At 64.0% G+C, this 18,659-nt stretch overlaps 1 protein-coding gene across 5 annotated transcripts in view; it reads left to right on the top strand.

The window, feature by feature from the left end:
• KDM4B (lysine demethylase 4B) overlaps positions 1 to 13,535 on the top strand; it is a 137,092-nt gene extending 123,557 nt beyond the window's left edge. For all 5 annotated transcript variants that reach the window (XM_087425684.1, XM_087425680.1, XM_087425682.1 and 2 more), the window contains 10 exons: positions 782 to 960; positions 3,047 to 3,269; positions 4,354 to 4,430; positions 4,653 to 4,708; positions 4,912 to 5,020; positions 8,760 to 8,945; positions 9,029 to 9,193; positions 9,534 to 9,653; positions 10,281 to 10,373; positions 11,561 to 13,535. In XM_087425684.1, coding sequence (XP_087281810.1) covers positions 782 to 960; positions 3,047 to 3,269; positions 4,354 to 4,430; positions 4,653 to 4,708; positions 4,912 to 5,020; positions 8,760 to 8,945; positions 9,029 to 9,193; positions 9,534 to 9,653; positions 10,281 to 10,373; positions 11,561 to 11,737 — 1,385 coding nt within the window. In that variant the 3' untranslated portion in view covers positions 11,738 to 13,535. The remainder of the gene's footprint in view (positions 1 to 781; positions 961 to 3,046; positions 3,270 to 4,353; positions 4,431 to 4,652; positions 4,709 to 4,911; positions 5,021 to 8,759; positions 8,946 to 9,028; positions 9,194 to 9,533; positions 9,654 to 10,280; positions 10,374 to 11,560) is intronic.
• The last annotated feature ends 5,124 nt before the right edge of the window (positions 13,536 to 18,659 follow it).

The raw sequence follows: 18,659 nt of genomic DNA, 5'->3' as shown, positions 1-18,659 counted from the left end.
TCCTCATCTTCCGCTGGAGCCTTGCGTTTAAGACGCACGTGGAATTTGAAGATCGTCGGGATGGCGTTTTTAGTTCTGAGTCTGATTTGAGGGTTGGGCGAGGAGAGGGTCTGGAAGTGCTGCGGGTCCTGAGGCCGGGGCTCCCAGGAGACGGAGGGGTCTCGGGGGAGGATCCCACGTGGTCTGGGCCTCTCAGGGCAGGTCGCCTTAGGATGTAGTCAGGAAGGCTTTGCATCAGCTTTCCCAGAATGCCCTTCCAGGGCCCCCCCACCCCGTGAGCCCCTTTGGTGAGGCCAGAACTCGGCGTGCGTCCTGGGGCCTGTGGTGACGGAGGGGGACCTCCAGCTGGTGGCTCTCCTCCCCTGAGGGAAACAGCAGTGGGCCGTCGGGGGACCGGGGCGGGGCTGGCTGGTGGCAGAGGCCAGCCTGTGACGGGCGACGAGTGGGGGTGGGGGAGGCGTCCCTTTACAGCCTCCATGTTGGTAGGACTTAGGGGTGACACTCCCCTCTCCCCGACCCCCAGCCATGTTCCTCTCTGGGCTCCCTTGAGCTCGGGGAGCTGCGCCTGACCTGCCCCCCGTCTCCCTCTCCAGACGGGACCAGGGCCCTGGGCAGGGTGGCCGGGCGCCCCTGCAGGGGGCTCAGGGGCCGCAGGAGCAGGGCCGGCACCATCACCGCGAATGCGCGCGGCAGTACCGGCCCGTCGGGGTGAGGGCAGGGGCTCTGGGATGCGGGGGCCTGGGTTCCTCGGCGCTGACGTTTCCCCGCCCCGTCCCTCCAGACGCCTTCCCTTTCTCGGGAGAGGAGGACGTGAGCGACCCCGAGGCCGTGAGGTCCCTGCTGTCCCTGCAGTGGAGGAACAAGGCCGCCAGCTTCCAGGCCGAGCGCAAGTTCAACGCGGCGGCCGCGCTGACGGAGCCCTACTGCGCCGTCTGCACCCTCTTCTACCCCTACAGCCAGGTGCGCCCGCCACGGGGGACGCGGGGAGTGGGAGGGTCGTGGGGACCAGGAGCCTGTTGGCTGCGGGGGCAGTGGGGTCAGCTGAGAGCTGGCAGCTGGGGTGGGATGGCCACGGCGCCAGGCTGGGCCCTGGGTGGGCGGGGCGGGGCTGTGACACCGAAGGTTTCCGTGAGGGCTGCCCGGGGAGCCCGGATGCTGAGTTTTGTCAGAATGTGACTTATCGACGTGCATCAAAGCGGGGCCGTCGCTAGAGGGGGGCCGCGTGGAGGCCTCACAGTTACCGTCCTCAGAAGCATCCTCAGCCCGGCCTGGGGGGAGTGCAGGCTGGGGGCCTGGGGATGGGGCGGGTGGCTCGTGTGGGCCCTGACTGGTCCCCACTCTCCAGACAAGGTGGGCCCTGGCCTCTCCCCGCTCTCTGTCCAGCCATCAGCTGCCACCTGCCTGTTGCCCCATTAACCTCTTGTTCCCCTCCTTGTTTCCTACACCTCACCGCGGCCACGGTGGCTCCAGCCATGCACAGCCCGGCTGGAAACCCTGCCAGGCTCGCCATGGCCCCCGGCCCCGCCGCGTGCTGCCCCCACGGCCCTCCTCTGCTGTATCTGCCCCCACACGGCGTGCCGTGTGCTGTCCCCCAGGTCTGCCTCGCACCCCACCCAGTTCTCTGCCTTGCTGCATGGGTTTCTGTTCATCCTATGAGTCCACTCAGCTGCCGCCTCTTCCGGGAAGCCTTCCTGGGCCTGCTGTCCTGGGCTGGCTGCCACACGCCCCCCGGCTCCCCCCGGCCTCTGCCGTTGCTTCTGCCTCTCTGTTCATCAGCCCCGGGGCTGGGAGGCCCTGGAGGACAGGCCGGGCCTCGCTTGCTTTTTGGTCCCCGGCTCCTGGCCTGGCACTGAGCTGCCCCACGGTCGGCCCCGAGCCCACGGCCGCGTGCCTGTCTCAAGGGCCCCACTCCTCCGAGCTGCCTGGTCTGCTGTCTCTGAGTGATTCTGTGTCTGGTCGTGGCGTGAGATGAGACCTAACGTCCAGGTGTCTGCTGTGGGCACGTCCTTCCTGGTGCTGCCGCAGGGGCCGCCGGGAGTCAGGGCCGGGAACTCCCGCCCAAGACGTGGATCTGCGGGATTCTGGTTGCTCAGCGAAGCGTCTCGAGTAAACGTCATCATGCCCAGTGGGCCTCGAGGGTGACCCCTCCCGCAGGCCGGAGCCCTCGGAGTCCGGGGCCAGGCCTCGCTTGTCCCTCGCCGTGACGGGCACTGTGGCTGGATGTTCTGCCTGTTCTCCACTAGTGGGGGCAGCTCAGAGGTGTGGGGGGACGAGTGAGGGGCTCCGATTTCAAAGCTGGTCCCCTCATCCGAGGGGCACTGTCCCTCCTGTGCAGTGCACACCAGGCCGGCGTCCTCCCAGTCAGGAGCAGGGGCAGGTCCTCTGTCTCGGTTCTGTGGGCACCAGGGAGGCTGGTCTGTGACAGGCCCGGGGCGTGGCTGGACCCTGGCACTGGGGACAGGCCGTGTTCATCCGTTTTCTTCATCCAGTCAGATCCGGGGGCTCAGGGAGGACGGGGGTACAGCTGTCATGGGGTGCACGTTGGAGGCGGGGGAACGCCCCACATGGGCACACAGATGACACAGTGTCCGGGGATGGTCAGGACCATGAGGACCACAGCAGGGTGGGGGGCCGGGTCCAGATCTCACGGGGACAGAGGTCTGAGCCTCCGGGCGGTGGGAGCAGCCCACCAGAGGCAGGACGGTGTTGGGGTCTGGGTGCTGGAGGAAGAGCGAGGGACAGCAGGGATGTGAGGGAGCTGGGTGGCGTCGGGGCTGCATCCTGCTGTGACCCCGAGGGGAGGGTCTTCAGTGGGGGCGGGACGGGACCTGACTGAGGAGGGTCTGGGGGCTCCTGAGCAGGGTGGGGGCTGAGGGTGAGGGGTGCACCGGGCAGCCCCCGGGGGCGGCCGCGGGCGTCCCGCTGAGGCGCCAGGCAGAGAGAAGCAGGTGGGATGTGGAGACAGGGCGCGTGAGGGGCGGGTGGGGACGGGCTCCAGGACGGCCGGGTCCACGACGCCCCCTGACGGCGGCACCTCGTCCCGCAGGCCCTGCAGACCGAGAAGGAGGCCCACGCCGCCTCGCTCGGGGAGGGCCCCTCGGCCGCGCCGCCCTCCAAAAGTGGCCAGAGGACGCGGCCGCTCATCCCCGAGATGTGTTTCACCTCCGGCGGCGAGAACACCGAGCCGCTGCCCGCCAACTCCTACATCGGCGACGACGGCACCAGCCCGCTCATCGCCTGCGCCAAGTGCTGCCTGCAGGTGCACGCCAGTGAGTGCGGGGGCTTGCGCGCCCCTCCCTCTGCTGCTGTGGGGGGACCTGGCGTCCTGGGGCGGGGGTCTTGGCCTTGGGGCCTGCTGCTCAGCCTCCTCCTGGAGAGTTCCGCTGAGGCCCGCCCTCCCCTCAGGGCCTGGGAGGCAGCAGAAGACATGAGGCCCCGGCAGGTGCCGCGATGCATTTAAACTCCGCTCTCTGGGGCTGGAGTTGGAAGTGATGGCAAAGCCGAGATTCTGGAACTGTCCAAGGGCGGTTTATCTCTGCCATCGCCACCACCCTCCCCCACATCCTGAAGCCCGAGGCCGGAGAATGGATGTCGGCCCCCTGGCCCCCTTCTCGGGCCGGAGGGGGCAGCGAATGCGACATGGAGCCCGGGCCAGGAGGGGCGCTTTCTGGAGCCGTTTACCTCTGCGTGCCGTCCTGCGGCGGGAGGCTGCCCTCCGTCTGTCTCTGTCCGGCTCCCCGCCCCATGGAGGCGGCCCGGCTTGTTTTCTCTCCTGGCCGGGAGCCCGTCTGCCCGGCGGGGCTGGGCCGGGCTGTGAGCCGTGCCCCTGGGGGGCCCCCCGGGGAGAAGAGCCTTGTTCCCTGGCCGAGGGGCCTCGCAGTGCTGCTGAGCGGTGCCCCCTCCTCTGTGCCCTCTCTCCCCGCATTTCTAAACCGGGGCCACGTTTCAAAGCCAACCACCCTGGGGACGCAGAGGCTCCATGTGGCTTCAGAAGAAGCTGTTCTGCCCACACACTTGGCCCGGCTGCCCGGCCCTGCACTCTGCACTCCCGGGTCCAGGAGCCCACCTTACATTTCCCGGGTTCTCGGCTCTCCCGAGCCTGGACGGGGCCGAGCCTGGAGGGGCCAGGCTGAGCAGACCCGGCAGGGGCTCCCGTGAGGGGCCTGCTCTCCTCCTGGCATCTGGTTCGAGGCCTTTCCCCCCGCTCCGCGCGCAGTGGCCTGGACTGAGGTCGAGTGGGTGGTGAGGGCCATTGCCCTCACACCGGAGTTCCGGAAGGCTCTGTGGGCCCCATCCACGTGCAGCCGCGGGGACAGATGCAGCTCCTCCTCTGAGCCGCTCGCTGTCTTTCAGGTTGTTACGGCATCCGCCCCGAGCTGGTGACCGAGGCCTGGACGTGTTCGCGGTGCGCGGCCCACGCCTGGACTGCGGTAACTCGGCCTGCGGCTGGGGGGTTCTGAGAGCCCGTGGTGGGGGAGCCGGACCTGGGCCCCCGGACCTGTCCTGCAGGGCGGCCGTGGGCTGGTGGCCTGGCCCCCCGGGTCTCCGCCTCAGCAGTGAGGGGTGGTGGCCGCGAGTATGAAACGTGGGGACGGAGCAGCGTGGCGGCAGCCCTGCCCGCGCCCCCTCACGTGCGGCTGTCTGTCCCACAGGAGTGCTGCCTGTGCAACCTCCGGGGCGGAGCCCTGCAGATGACTACCGACAGGAGGTGGGTGGAGGGGTCCTCCTGGGGGGCCTAGGGGCGTCGGCCCCTCCTCGGGGCCCCAAGTTGTGGTGGGGGTGGGACCAGGAGGAGCAAGCGAGCGCCGGGACTGTCCCATAAGTCCTGACGTGGACAGGGGCAGTGCCCCTCACGGTGAGATGACCCCGGGGGCGGGGCGCACTGTGACCCCGCCCCCACCCGCCCCCCAGGTGGATCCACGTGATCTGCGCCATCGCTGTCCCCGAAGTGCGGTTCCTGAATGTGATGGAGCGCCACCCCGTGGACATCAGCGCCATCCCTGAGCAGCGGTGGAAGCTGGTAGGTCCCCCGTCTCGCCCTAGGACGCAGGGGGCTGCCCGGGGGCCAGACGCCGTGGCTGTCAGTTTGGCAGACCCGTCACACTGTGCATGGGTCCCGAGACACACGGTCAGAGGGCGCAGAGGTGCCCGGAGACAGCAGGTCCCCCGTCTCTGCAGACACGTCCTCCCCGGTCAGGCTCGTGCCGTGTCCAGCCTTTCCCGGAGCGGAAGCCGCGCACTCCGCCCCGTCCTTCTCTCCCTGCCTGGCCGGCTCCTCCTCTTAATTTTTAATCGCAGTGAAAACACTTAACGGGAGATCCTCCCCCTTAACCCACCTTGACGTGCATGGCACCGAGGGCATGAGGTCGCACAGCCGGGCTCTAGACTGCGTTCGTCTAGCAGGACTGACCCCGGATGCCCGCTGACCCGCGTCTCCCCCTTCCGCCCCCAGCCCACACACCACCACTCGACTCTGCCTCCCCGAGGGGGAGTTGACGGGCCTCCTCTGAGTGCAGTCCTGCTGCGTGTCCTCCTGCGTCTGGCGTCTGGCTCTGAGCATCGTGCCCTCAGGGTCCGTCCGTGTCGCTGCAAGTGGCCGGATGTCCTTTCTCGTGGCTGAATACTATTCCACTGCATATTTATACGTACGCCGCGTCCTCTGTATCCGTTCCTCCATCACTGGGCACTTAGGTTGTTTCCGCGTCTCGGCTGTGGAAATGACGCTGCAGGGGGCCGAGATCTCTCCTGTAGCCTGCTTCCGTTTCCTCGGGGTGTGCGCCCAGCAGTGGGAGAGCTGGGTCACTCGGCAGTTCTGATTTTAACTTTTTGAGGAGCCTCCGCACTGTTCTCCGTCGCAGCTGTACCAGGTTGCACTCCCCCAGCCATGCACCGGGGTCCCCTTTTCTCCACATCCTTGCTGACCCCAGTCCTCTCGTCTTCTCTCTGACTGCGCGTGTGAGGGGCTATCTCACGTGAACTTGATTTGCGTTTCCCCCTGATCAGTGCCACCGAGCACCTTGTCATGTGTCTCTGGCCATTCGTGTAGAGAAACAGAAATGTCTATTCACATCCTTCACCCGTTTGTAAATCAGGCAGTTTTCCACTGTTGAGTTGTTGCAGTTCCCTAACTGGCCCCTCTATGCGCCTTGAGCTTCCCGCTCTAAGGCTCGCGTGGCCGTCCTGGGCCCGATGCTCTCTGGTGACCGTCACCCCGGGTAGCTCCTGGGGCGGCGGGCGGAGTGGGCGGAGCGTGGCTGTGAGTGAGCGCAGGCTTCCATTCCCAGCTCGGCTGCTGGCCTGCTGTGTGACTCCAAACAGATTCCTTGATCTCTCTGGGCCTCGGCCTTCCCACCTGTGCACTGGGGCTGCTGAGGGTCCCCTGCACGGTGAGCATTAACTGGGCCTCATGTGAAGTGCTCACCGTGCCATCTGAGTGCTGGCACCTGGTCTTGGGGCATCAGTGCTGAGAGTTTGCAGGCGGCCTTGCTGGACATGTGTCCCCACGAATGGACGTAGGAGTGGCAGCTCTGACAGGGACATGTCTCCTGGCACCAGGGTCTGGGTGCCCGACAGTATCCCAGCTGGTTTCTCTGTCGGTTTAATTCCCAGCTGGTCCCGGGGTGTTGACGCTCCTCCAGGCCCACCACGGGCGGAGAAATCAGGCTGCGGGCAGTGGGCCGGCAGGGGGCCTGTGGGGAGGGGCAGAGACACCCACTGCAGAGCCCGGGAGGGAGGGAGGGGGCCTCGGTCGTGGAGCGGGCCGGCCACAGGAGAGGCGGCAGCCGGGAGGCCTCATTACTCAGGTGGAGGGACGCGCCCGCTGGCTGCTCGCTCCCAGACGCCTTATGGATCAGCTGACATCTCCAGCTGGCAGCCTCTTCGTTACCCGCACTTGTAAGATGAATTAAAAATCCTTTTACATGAGGCTGGCTTGTCCTGCCTAATGGAGCCTCGCACGGAGGCCGGCAGTTAACCCCTGCTCACCCAGCCGCCCGCCCACCTTCCCGGGCCACACACGGGCCGCAGGCTCAGGGGCGGTCGCTCCTGGTCACCTGTCCATCCACCTGTCCCCGTGCCTCCCTGGCCGCGGCTCTGGGTGCCTGGGGGGTCCGGGTGAGCGGGGGCTGGCCCGGCAGTGCCACAGCCTGAGCCAGGTCAGAGCCCGGTTAGCCAGGTTCTCTGCCGTGCGCTTGGCCCTCACCAGGCTGGGATGGTTCCTGGAGACACTGCGAGGTCTGGGGGGGACTTGGGATGGGAGGGGTCAGCTCGTGGGGCTGTGGGGGCTCAGCTGGTGGGGCGGGCGGTTTGAACCAGCCCTGCCCACTCTGTGCGCCCTGCTCTGAGGATCAGGGGCTGTGTCGGTCCCAATAGGAGGGATGCAGGTGGGCAGGGGAGGGGGTGTAGGAGACCTCCGCTCTCCCCAGGCCTCCGCAGCCCGCCCTGCGTCCCCTCCTCAGCCCCGAGGCCTCTGACAAGGGCGCCCGACACCCGACGTGCTCTTACGGCAGCCCCCACGCGCTCCTGACACGAGGCACCGTGGGGGCCTGGCCCACGCTCTTGGTGATTTGAGAACTAGAATAACGAGCTGCCACCCACGGGTGGAAACGAATGTGCCCCTGTCAGGCCAGGTGTTGGGGTTCTCCTGGGCCCTGGCTGTGGGGTCGTGGCTGGGCCCTCATGATGTGGTGACATGTGCAAGATTACCCTGCGCCCCCTGGCCGAGGCTCCCCGCTCCTCCAGCCGAGGGCGATGGCTCTGAGGAGCAGAGGTGCTGCGGAACTGGAGGGTTAACCGTGGGGAGCGTGGTGTGTGTCAGCCTGTCCCCGCTGGCCGGCGGGAGAATGAAGTATTGACAGATTAATAATGAGATCTCATTGCCATCAATCCGCCCGGTGCCCTCCTGCAGCCCCTCGGCCGTGCTTATCTGGCTGCTGAACACGGTTTACGGAGTGATAAAGGCCCTCGTTAGATGTGCAGACGGCCGGGGGGCACGGCCTGGATGCTCTGGGGACAGGGGGCGGCATTCCCACAGCGCGGACCCTCACACGCTCCTCCTTAGGAAGGCGGCTACCCTGCGGTGCCTTTTATTCAAAATTAAGAGAACATTCCTCCTTGTAACCATTTTAAAGTGAACAATTTAGTGGCTTTTAGTACATTCACAGAGTTAGGCAACTGTCGTCTCTAATTCCAGAACATTCCATCACCCCCTAAAAACGAAACTCAGTCCCTATTAGCAGTCACTTCCCACCCCCTCCCCAGCCCCTAACAAACATGAACCCCCTTTCTGTCTGTGGATGTGCCTGTTCTGGACATTTCATGTCAATGGGATCACACACCGTGTGTCCCTCTGTGTCTGGTTCTCTCACTGAGCGTTGTGTGTTCAGGGTCCGTCCACGGTGTGGCTGTGTCAGGGCTTCACTCCTCTTCACGGCTGCGTCGTATTCCAGCGTGTGGCTCTTTGGTGCCTGTTCCCGGCAGCTGTGCAGAGGGGAGGGTGGAGAAGAACCCAGAGGTGCTCCCGGGTCCAGCTGCAGGCGGGTGGGCGGGCCTGGAGGGCCCAGCCCGGGGCTGTTTGGGCGGCTCTCCGCCTGGGCAAGACTGGCCAAGCAGAGTCCACGGGCTTCTCCCAGCTGCCTCTGTCCAGCCCTGGGGCTCGGGGGTCTCTCCCACGGACAGTCCTGGGGGCCCAGTAGAGGGGCTCCCGGCCCCAGGGGGCAGAGGCGCCGGCTGAGCCCCCTTTCCCTGCCCGTGTCCCCCAGAAGTGCGTGTACTGCCGGAAGCGGATGAAGAAAGTGTCGGGCGCCTGCATCCAGTGCTCCTGCGAGCACTGCTCCACCTCCTTCCACGTGACCTGCGCGCACGCCGCCGGCGTCCTCATGGAGCCCGACGACTGGCCCTACGTCGTCGCCATCACCTGCTTCAAGCACAAGGCGGGGGGCCCCACGGTGAGCGCCCGCCCCCTCCCCCCTTCCCCTCCCCCCTCCCCCTCCCCTCCTGTGCCCCTCCCCGCTCTGACCCCCCGCCCCAGGCCCAGCTCCTGCGGGCCGTGTCCCTGGGCCAGGTGGTCATCACCAAGAACCGCAACGGGCTGTACTACCGCTGCCGCGTCATCGGCTCCACGTCGCAGACCTTCTACGAAGTGAACTTCGACGACGGCTCCTACAGCGACAACCTGTACCCCGAGAGCATCACCGTGAGCCGCGGGCGCGCGGCGGGGGGGCGGGGCGGCCCCATCCCTCCGGTCCCGGGGTCCGGGTCACCGGCGACCCCGCGGGGCAGGTCCTGCAGGGAACGCACCGCCTGTGTCTGCGGGCACAGCAGACGGCACTGTCCGTCCTGGTGGGCCTCGGCGGGCCCCCGACCCCGGGTGTGCGCCCAGCTGGCCTCGGGGCTCAAGCAGAGCGCCCCTCGCCTCCTGCTGCAATGGCCCATCACATGGAGCTTCCTTCCACGTGCTCACCTGGGGAGGATCTAAACCCCTACAGCGGCCAGCGGGGCGGCCCGGCCTCACCGCCTCCCCGTCCTCCCTCCAGAGTAGAGACTGTGTCCGGCTGGGCCCCCCGCCCGAGGGCGAGCTCGTGGAGCTCCGGTGGACCGACGGCAACATCTACAAGGCCAGGTTCATTTCCTCTGTGACCAGTCACATCTACCAGGTGAGCGGGGCAGCGGGGACAGAGAGGGAGGGAGGCGGGGACAGGGGCGGGGATGGGGATGGAGGTGGGGGTGGGGGGGGAAGCCCGACAGAGATGGAGGTGGGGACCACCAGGACGGGGGCTGGGGCACGTGGGGGGGTTGGGCGTGGGGGTGCCGCCCCCTAACTTAGCAGACCAGAGCGTGTTTATTCTCGGGCTGCAACAGGCGTCCGAATCGGGTATTTTCCCCTTTAGGTGCCTTCCTGATATTTTCTTGTTGTGGTAGAATATACATAACATAAATTTAGTGTTTTAACCATTTTTAAGTGTACAGGTCAGAGCCCCTGATTTCTTTTTAATCTTTTAAACTGTGAGGAGAAATTATTTTAACAGTGTGGAATCTTAGAGAAAAAACCACTGGTGTCCCGTCCCCCCCCCTTCCTCCCTCTCCTGTTCCTTGGCACCTCCATCCCTTTCTCCATGTCTTTCCCTCTCGCCGCCCTCCCGTGATGAGTGGGGACGTGAGCTGGCCGGGGGGACGCCCCGGGGCCAGCACCCCTCTCTCGGGTGAGTCGTGGTGGCCATGGGCGCCGGGACCCGGCAAGGGTGGGTGGCTGGTGGGCCCTGAGAACTGCGCCCACTTCGCAGGTGGAGTTTGAGGACGGGTCCCAGCTGACAGTGAAGCGCGGTGACATCTTCACCCTGGACGAGGAGCTCCCCAAGAGGGTCCGGTCGCGGCTGGTACGTGGCCGGGCAAGGGGGAGGGAGTGGCCCCCAGAGGCCCTAAGTGGTCCTGGGGGAAGCGACCTGTCCCAAATGGCCTTGACCTCCCCACCTGCGGGGGGACAGCAGGCGGGAACCTGTCTGTGGCGGGAGGGGTGGACGGGAGGGCCTGGCCCTTCCCCTGGGGAAGAGAGAAACCCACCCAGCTGCGCGCCCACACGTCCTGACGGCTCCAGGGCTCGGAGCGTTGGGTGCAGAGGCCCGAACTCCAGATCTGAGCTGCAGGGCTGACCGTGCAGAGAGAAACGCTCTTGGGGGCTCATGGCTCTGCAGAGGGGCAGCGGGTCCCCAGGCGAGGGCTGGCGGCTGGCTTTCTTTCCAGGCCTTTCAGGTTTTCTTTCTTCTGTGTTTAACCTAAAGGCAGGGTTTGGGGGGAGCAGGCGGCTGCAGCCATGGAAGAACGAGCCCAAGCTGTTGGAGCCTGTGGGGTCGCACAGCTGACCTCTGGCGCCAGCTCCCCTTGGGGACAGATGGGAGGTGCCAGACGGATGAACGGTCTGGCCTCCCTCACCTGTGGGTGGCTTAGCCGGGCTGTGCCAGGAGACGCCCACCGCTCCTTGTAGCCCCCATCGGGCAGGACAGACCGGGCTCAGGCTGCTCGCCCCTCCAGGGGCTGGAGACTGGGGGTGTGGGGCCCCCACCCCATGCTGGGAAGGTCACACGAGGACTGGGGGTCTGTGCAAAGGCAGGAGTGCTGAGCGGCCGCCCCAGTGATCCGTTGTCCGTCTCAGTGGGTTGTCGGCTGAGGGACAGTGGCTGCGGGCATTGGTCCAGAGGAGCCCAATTTCAGTCTGTCTGGGCTGCTAGAAAAAGCACCACAGACCAGGGGGCCTACACAACAGCCGCTGTTTCTTCCGGTCCTGGAGGCCGGGGGTCGGCAGGCTGGGTGTCTGGTGAGGCCCCTTCCTGGGCTGCAGACGGCTGCCTTCTCGCCGCGTCCTCATGTGGCGAAGAGAGAGCTCTGGGATCCCTTTATAAGGGCCCTGATTCCCTTCGTGAGGGCCCCACCCTCGTGCCCTCGTCCCCTCCTCGAGGCCCCGAACACCCTCACCCTGGGGTTAGGGCTTCAGCATGTGAGCTTGGGGACACACCTCCAGCCCGGGGCCCCCTCCGCACTAACCACTGTGCCTTCTGGTCTCCCGCAGTCGGTGAGCACGGGGGCGCCCCAGGAAAACGTCTTCTCTGGGGAGGAGGTGAAGGCCGCCAAGCGCCCGCGGGTGGGTGCCCCACGCGCCCCCGAGGACTCGGGCCGGAGCCCGGACTACCTGGCCTTCATGGAGAGCCTGCTGCAGGCGCAGGGCCGGCCCGGGGCCCCCTTCTAGGACAGCCGCCGCCCGGCGACCTCAGCCCAGCGAGGCGGGCGGCCCTGGCCTTCGCTTGCTGTGAATTCCTGTCCTGGCCTCGCGGCCCCAGAGGCCACCTCCGCCGCGGGCGCGCGCTGCGGCCACAGGAGCGCGCAGGACGCCGGCACGCGCCCGGACTCAGGGAGCAGGGCCGCGCGGGCTCGCCGGCCGCGCGCGACTCAGACCCGTAAACCGCGTAAGCTCTTCTTCTCCACAAGGTGCTACTGCGTCTCCTGCCTCCCGAGCCTTGAGATTGTGACTCGTGTACATAGACCACCTTTGGGAGGCTCTTTCTATAAATACCTATTGTTTAAAAAAAATGCAAGAAAAAATGGAAAACAAAGAAAAGGAAAAAAATCCCCAAAGTTGTTTTCTAGATTTGTGGCTTTAAAAACAACACACAAACGTTCTTTTTTTCCGAACCGAGATGCGCTGAGGGAGATGGAAGCATCTCGCTTTTTTTGGTGTTTGTTGTTTTAAAACCTTACTTGTCTGAGTGGGCAGGGTGGTCGCTGCGGCCGTGGGGGGCCGGAGGTGCCCGGAGCGCGGGCAGGACGCCGGGGACGCACGGCCTTGTTCTCTCCCCGAGCCTGGGGGGGGGTCCCTGCACCCGACAGGAGGCGCTCCGCCCCCTCCTGTCTGCGCTCGCCTCTGCAGAATAAACCCTCTCTTCTGGTTGGTTCCATCTTTGCTTCTTCCCCCTCGAGAGCCATCCCCCCGCCGAAGCATCCGTGTGCGGGGGCTTCCGTGCCAGAGTGTCCCCAGGGCCGCCCGGGCCGCCCCCGGCCTGCTCGGGGTGAGGGGCCCCTCGACGTGCGCGGCCCGGGCCGTCTGTCCACTGCCGAGTGTGGCGGGCTCGCTGCGGCCGGGCGGGAGGACGCGGAGCGCGGTCATGCCCTCCAGGTGGCCCTACTCAGGCGAGGCCAGTGTCGCCTGCTCTGGCTGCGGCCCCTTGTGTGCAGGGGGCCTTCGTCGGATCCCGAGGGGCTGGCGGCGTCTGTCCTGTTTGCACGCGTGGGTCTGTGTGTCTGGGGGAGAGCCAAACAGGAGTGGGGCCTGCCTCTTAGGGGTCGTGGGTTGACTTTATGAGAAGATGTGCCCCTCAGCACGGGCTGGGGAGAGAGGAGCCCCAGCTCGGCCCCCGCCCCCACCTCTCTGCAGAGCCCTCCCCTCCCCACCTCGGCTGTCCCCTGCCGAGGGACCCAGAGCGTAATTTGCTTGTATAGAAAAAAGAGTGTCCTAACGGTTGCTGGGCCAGAGAAAACCATTTCAGGAAAATGGAGAGAATGTCCGTGAGCCGAGAACCTTTCATTTTCTTGGTGGGGGGAGGGGAACAGGGGCCCTGAGTGGGCAGGGGTCCCGGGGAGCCAGCCAGCACCGGGGTCCCCTCTGCATGCAGCAGCCTGCCCGGGGCGCCCTCGCTGTATTCATATGTAGTTTGAAAATGCTATTTATATTGTAAAGAGAGTAAAGAAGCGAGCAGACGCCCCGCTGCCCGGAGTTGGAGGAGAGGCAGCCTGGTGGGGGGGGTCCCTGTGGGTCGCGCCCCGTCGCGGGTTCTGGGACGACGGGTACAGACTGGCTGCGGCACAGCCCGGGGGAAACGCACATTTCCCCACAAAGATATATCTGTGTCCATGTGCAAAAACGAAAAACAAAAACACCCCTCACCCCGGTTTTTTCCCACCCGAGGTTAAGGATGTGCTGTATTTTTGCCTAATTTCCTGCCTCTAGGTTCATAATGAATTAAAGGCTCATGAGCTCATAATGAATTACAGCCCGTGTCGTCGGAGTGTCTTCATTTCCGAGCTGGGACCGGGGAGGGGGACGGTGTACCCCAGGGTGGGGCTGGGGGGCCTCAGGGATAGAGGAACTTACCTCCCCGAGCTGGGTGTCCACAGCCTGGGTCTGCACAGACCCCTCCCCGGTGGCAGAGGTGGCTGTGGCCACAGGTCCGTCTGCCAGACGACCGAGCTGAGATCTTCTGTCTGACTCCTTGCTTGTCAGGGGCCAGCAGCCACCCTCCCCCCCTACCCTGCCCACCTCAACCCGGTTCCTGTGACGTTGGAGCTTGGGAGCGTGTTTTGTGGTGGGCAGCCACTGGGCGTGTGAGATGGGGTGTCATGGCCCGAGGTTGCAGCTGGGTGCCCGGCGTTCCTGAATGTGTCACTCAGCAAGTCCTGGGGACTCAGCACCCGAACTGACCCCAGTGGGAGGGGCAGACAGTAAGTGATCTGTGTGGACGTCAGCTCCGAGAGAATGCACAAAGCAAGGACACTTTGTGTAGGGTGTGTTGCGTCGGGAGTCCTACGGGAGAAGAGAGAGGGAGCCACGGGGACATCCGGGAACTGCCCATGCAAAGGCCCTGGGGCAGGACTGGGCCTGATGTGTTGGAGGAACAGCGAGGAGGAGCCCGTGTGGCTGGAGGAGAGGGAGGAGGGGGAGAGAGGGAGGAGGGAGCGCAGGCAGGGGACGGGGCAGGTCTTGCAGGGGCCTGGTGGGCTGGTGGGCCGCAGGGAGGACTTGGGCTTCTCCCTTGAGGGAGGGGGAGCCCTGGAGGGCTGTGGGCAGAGGAGGGGGACCCGACTTGGGCTCACGGGCGCCCTCTGGTGGGGGCTGCAGGGAGGACAGACTGTGGGGGGCAAGGGGTGGGGACCAGGGTGGAGGGGACTGCACTTGGGCAGATGGCTTTGCCGTGATCTGGGACGGGCAGGCTGGGGGCGGGGGGAGATCACAGCTCAGATTGGACAGTGTCCCCACGGGAACACACACGGCTGGACACACAGGTCTGGGGGCTGGGTAGGGCTTTTGGAGCTGTCAGCACACGGAATGCATTTACTGGACGGGTGAGAAGGGGACCCAGGACGGGGCCCCAGGGTGTCCGTGCAGGACGGTGGGAGGAGCAGCCAGTGACGTGGGGGAAACCAGGGATGTGGGGATGTTAGACAGGGGCGCCCCTCTGGGGGCCTCGGTTTTCCCTCTGCAGAATGGGTGTTCACGCAGGGCGGCTGTGTCCTGAGCAGAGATGGCCTTTGATGACATCTCCAGCCGCTGCCCCCCTCACCCCGCTCCTCAGACCCTGCTTTTCGGAGAGATGCTGACCCCAACGTCCTCTCGACAGTGCCAGGACTCAGTTTCCCCACTCTGCTGCTGGGGGCCCTCTCAGCCTGCCGGGTCCTGGTGGACACGGTCGGTCCTCAGCCTCGAGGAGGGGGCTGCAGACGGCAGCAGCACCAGCCGCTATCCCAGGGGTCCAGGCAGGGCTGCAGGTGGCCCGCCATTTCCATATCGCTCTCTGAAATGTCATAAAACAGGAAGGCAATTTGGGACAGGCCATCGTGGTGTGCGGCCAGGGCCGAGCCACCGGCTGGTCCCCAGATGTGTGGCCGTGCAGAGCCTATGGGGTCTGCTGCACCTGGGCACCGGGCCTGTGCTCTGCACCAGAGTCACTGATTTGAGCAGCAGATCTTTTCCGCACAACTGCTCTGTGCCAGGACCTGGGGAGATGGCGGAGGGAAAAGGGAGGAACAGTCGCTGCCTCTCTGGGGTTCAGGAAAGCAGGCAGCCGATGGCAACGGAAGGGAGCATAAGTACAGCTTTGACACGCGCCCTGCGGGACAACAGCGGGGCAGAGACGAGGGTAACTCGTGGTTGCAGAGACCTGTCACATAGAATGTCAGGGAGACCCTTCTGGGACGTGATGTTTAAATGGATCTGACACCTCAAGGGATGGCCCATCAGAAAGACTCGGGCTGGGGGCTCATGGTGTTGAGTACCCCATCCTCCTAGGGCAAAGCCCCGCCACCTACAGCCCTCTGGCCAGACCCGGCCCTCCACTTGGTTTTATAAATAAAGTTTTATTGGCACACAGCCACGCTCGTTCATTTAGTATCATCAAATGCAAAGCTGAGTAGTAACAACAGAGACCACTTCACCCACAAAGCTGGACATATTTGGTATCCGGCCCTTTACAGAAGAAATCGTGCTCATCCCAGAGCTAGAGTAAGTGGGAGGTGGCGGCCTCCATGTCCCCTTTCTGTGCCTGTGACAAGATCGTTCTCCTGCGGGGGCCCCTGCCCACCGTGTCTCTCAAAGGCCCCCAGGTAGGCCGGCTGCCCCCTACCTGCCCCTCCCGGGGAGCGTGGCAGAGAGAGAGCAGACTGACCAGGGACCCTCTCTCCATCCACCATCCGTCCATCGGGGGGCTCTGCCCGCCACGCCTCGGGCATCTGCTCATCCTGCTGACCGCTGGCGGGAGGGCCAAACACGCCCCTGCAGGCTGTCCCCCGACCCCCAAGTCCCCCGTTTGGCCAGGACAGAGAAGGACAGCAGATTTGAGCCCCTGTTCCCCTCTGCAGTGTGACTCCTGGCTGGAACCCCGATGTCACGATTCATGGCTTTTATGATGATGCTGAAATCTTGTCACCGGCCGTCTTCCCCCCCAAGGCCGCCCTGCGCCCCAGCCAGGCTGCTTGGGGACACAGAGTTCCAGCCCCTAAATAACCACCAGGGAGAGAAGCGTCCCACAGACCCCAGGGCCCCAGAGGCCGGGCACAGAGGACACTGTGGCTCTGGCAGGGGGACCTGCCTCCGGGCGCTGGCACCCACGCCCGGGACTGTTATTTATGGCTCAGATTTACTGAGCGCTGTTGCTCTGCTAATGGAGAAAATAAGAATTATTTGCTGCCATGGGCAGCCCGAGGGTGACACATGGCCGGCCGAGGGGAGGCCAGAAGAGTGAGGGTCCGGTGCCCGGCGCCTCCGTGCACATCCATTCCGGCCACTTGCCAGGCGACAGGGAAAAACGACTCCCCTCCTGGCAGCTTCTGTGGGGAAGAGGGAGGCGGGAGGGGCCTCCCGGCCAAGACAGCCTCCCCACCCCCCTTTACGTTAGAAACACAAGACCCAAGATGTGGGCGTCTGGAAATAGTTTCTGTGGCACCGGCCCTTCCAAGGGGCCCCTCCTAGCCCCCCAAGCACTTAGTGCTTCGTGGTCCCCAAATTAGTTTCCTGGGGCGGCTGTAACTGAGGATCATAAGCTGGTAGCTAAAAACAGCAGATCTTCCTTCTCTCCCATTCTGGAGGCCTGACGCCTGAAATCAAGGGGTTGCAGGGCCGCGTTCCCTCCAGAGGCTCCAGGGGAGGGTCCTTCCTGCCTCTCCCAGCTTCTGGGGCCCCAGGCGTCCCTTGGCTTGCGGCCGCATCCCTCCAGCCTCTGCCTCCCTGTGCGTCTGTGTCTTCTCTCTGTCCCCAATGTCCTGACTCAGCAGTCATTGGATTCAGGGCCCACCCCAATAATCCGGGATCTCTTCCTCTCAAGACCCTTAATTACATCTGCAAAGACATTTTCTCCAAATAAGGTCACAGTCGCAGGCTCCCCAAAGTAGGACATGGGGAGCCCCAGTCAAGCCACTCCAACATCCTTCCCCCAACACGGACCCAGTGACCCTGCTGTCACCGCCTGGTCCCATGACTGTTGCACCACTTGACTGTGAGCCCCGTGAGCATCTTGGTCCCCTCAGCACCTGCCGTGCTCAGCCCAGGGCGTGGCAGGTGGTTCTTCAAGTCCTGGAGACCTGAAGGTGCTTGGTTACCTATAGGGGGCCGGTGGGGAAGGGTTTAAAAGAAAAGGGGGGACACAGAGTAGCAGGAGTGAGGAAGGGTATATATCTCTGAGTATATACCTTTGGAACAGCTCTGACTCCCAATCGTCATCCTGTGTCACGCACTCCAAACCACCACTAATTAAAACCTACCGGGATGTGTTGAGACCCCCAAACAGAACCCAGACAGTAACCCATGAACCCAACTGTGCCACCAAGAGGGAGGGGAGGCGGGAAGGAGCAGATCTAAGTCCCTTTGGAAAACCGTGTTTCGACTGGACGCTGTCAGGCTGAAACCGAAGATACCTAGACACCCACGCTGTTCACGTCGGAAAACCCAGTTCTCACATTAGCCATTCTGTAGCTACTTTATGTGAACCCAGGGGCTGGACCAATGAGAAAATAACCTGTAGATGGTGAGAGCCCGGTTCCTCTCAGCCAGAGGAAGAAATTAGCACTAAGTCGAGGGGGCGGGAAGCTAGAATGGACCTTGTGCTGGGTCAGAGTCAGAGGTGCCAGTGTTAATTCATGGTTTTTACTGTAGAGAGATTTTAGCTGGAGCTGGATAGAGAAATAGGGTCAGGTGGTAGAGAAGTCTGCACAGGTGTGTGTGTGAGCACAGCCGAAGCGAGAAAAATCTGAACAACGAAACAAATGATGGTGTTGGATGATAGTCTGTAGAATAAAAGAAATATCTGAGCTGCTATAAATAATTGGATTAATAAATAAATGGGCTGAGGGAGAAGGGCCAGCTCTTCCTTATGGTGAAATCTAATTCATACACGTAGGAGGGAGGAGGGGAAAGGAGTTTACATTCTGGCTGCTTACATTCAGTCACTCAGCAAACGCTGATGGAGTGACCTTGTCATTCTGGCTCTGTTCCTGGAGCCGCGGCTACCCTGCGGAAGAAGACAGGCAAAAAAATTCCTGCCCATGGGAGCTCACAACCTCTCGGGGGAGGCAGACAGGATAAATAAACAAATTGTGGAGCAGGTTAGAGGACTGGAAATGCTACAAGAAAAAAGAAAGTCAGAGGGATGGGGGCTGGGAGCTGGGGTACGATTTTGTATGGGATGTTTGGGGTCTCACTGAGAAGATGGCATTTGAGCAAAGACCGGAAGGAGGTGAGGGAGGGAGTCGGGTGTACATCTGGGGGAAGAGAATTCCAGGTGGAAGGCACAGCCCGTGCAAAGGCCCTGGGGCAGTACCGGGCCTGGTGGGTTGGAGGAACAGTGAGGAGCCCATGTGGCCGGAGCAGAGGGAGCGAGGGGGAGAGAGGGAGGAGGGAGGGCAGGAGG

This window comes from Ceratotherium simum, chromosome 39 (assembly GCF_057802395.1).
Source record: "Ceratotherium simum simum isolate JZ-2026a chromosome 39, ASM5780239v1, whole genome shotgun sequence".
In the NCBI taxonomy this organism is placed as follows: domain Eukaryota; kingdom Metazoa; phylum Chordata; class Mammalia; order Perissodactyla; family Rhinocerotidae; genus Ceratotherium; species Ceratotherium simum.
The sequence above is the reverse complement of the archived record's forward strand: the minus strand, read 5'-3'. Positions and strand labels throughout refer to the sequence as shown.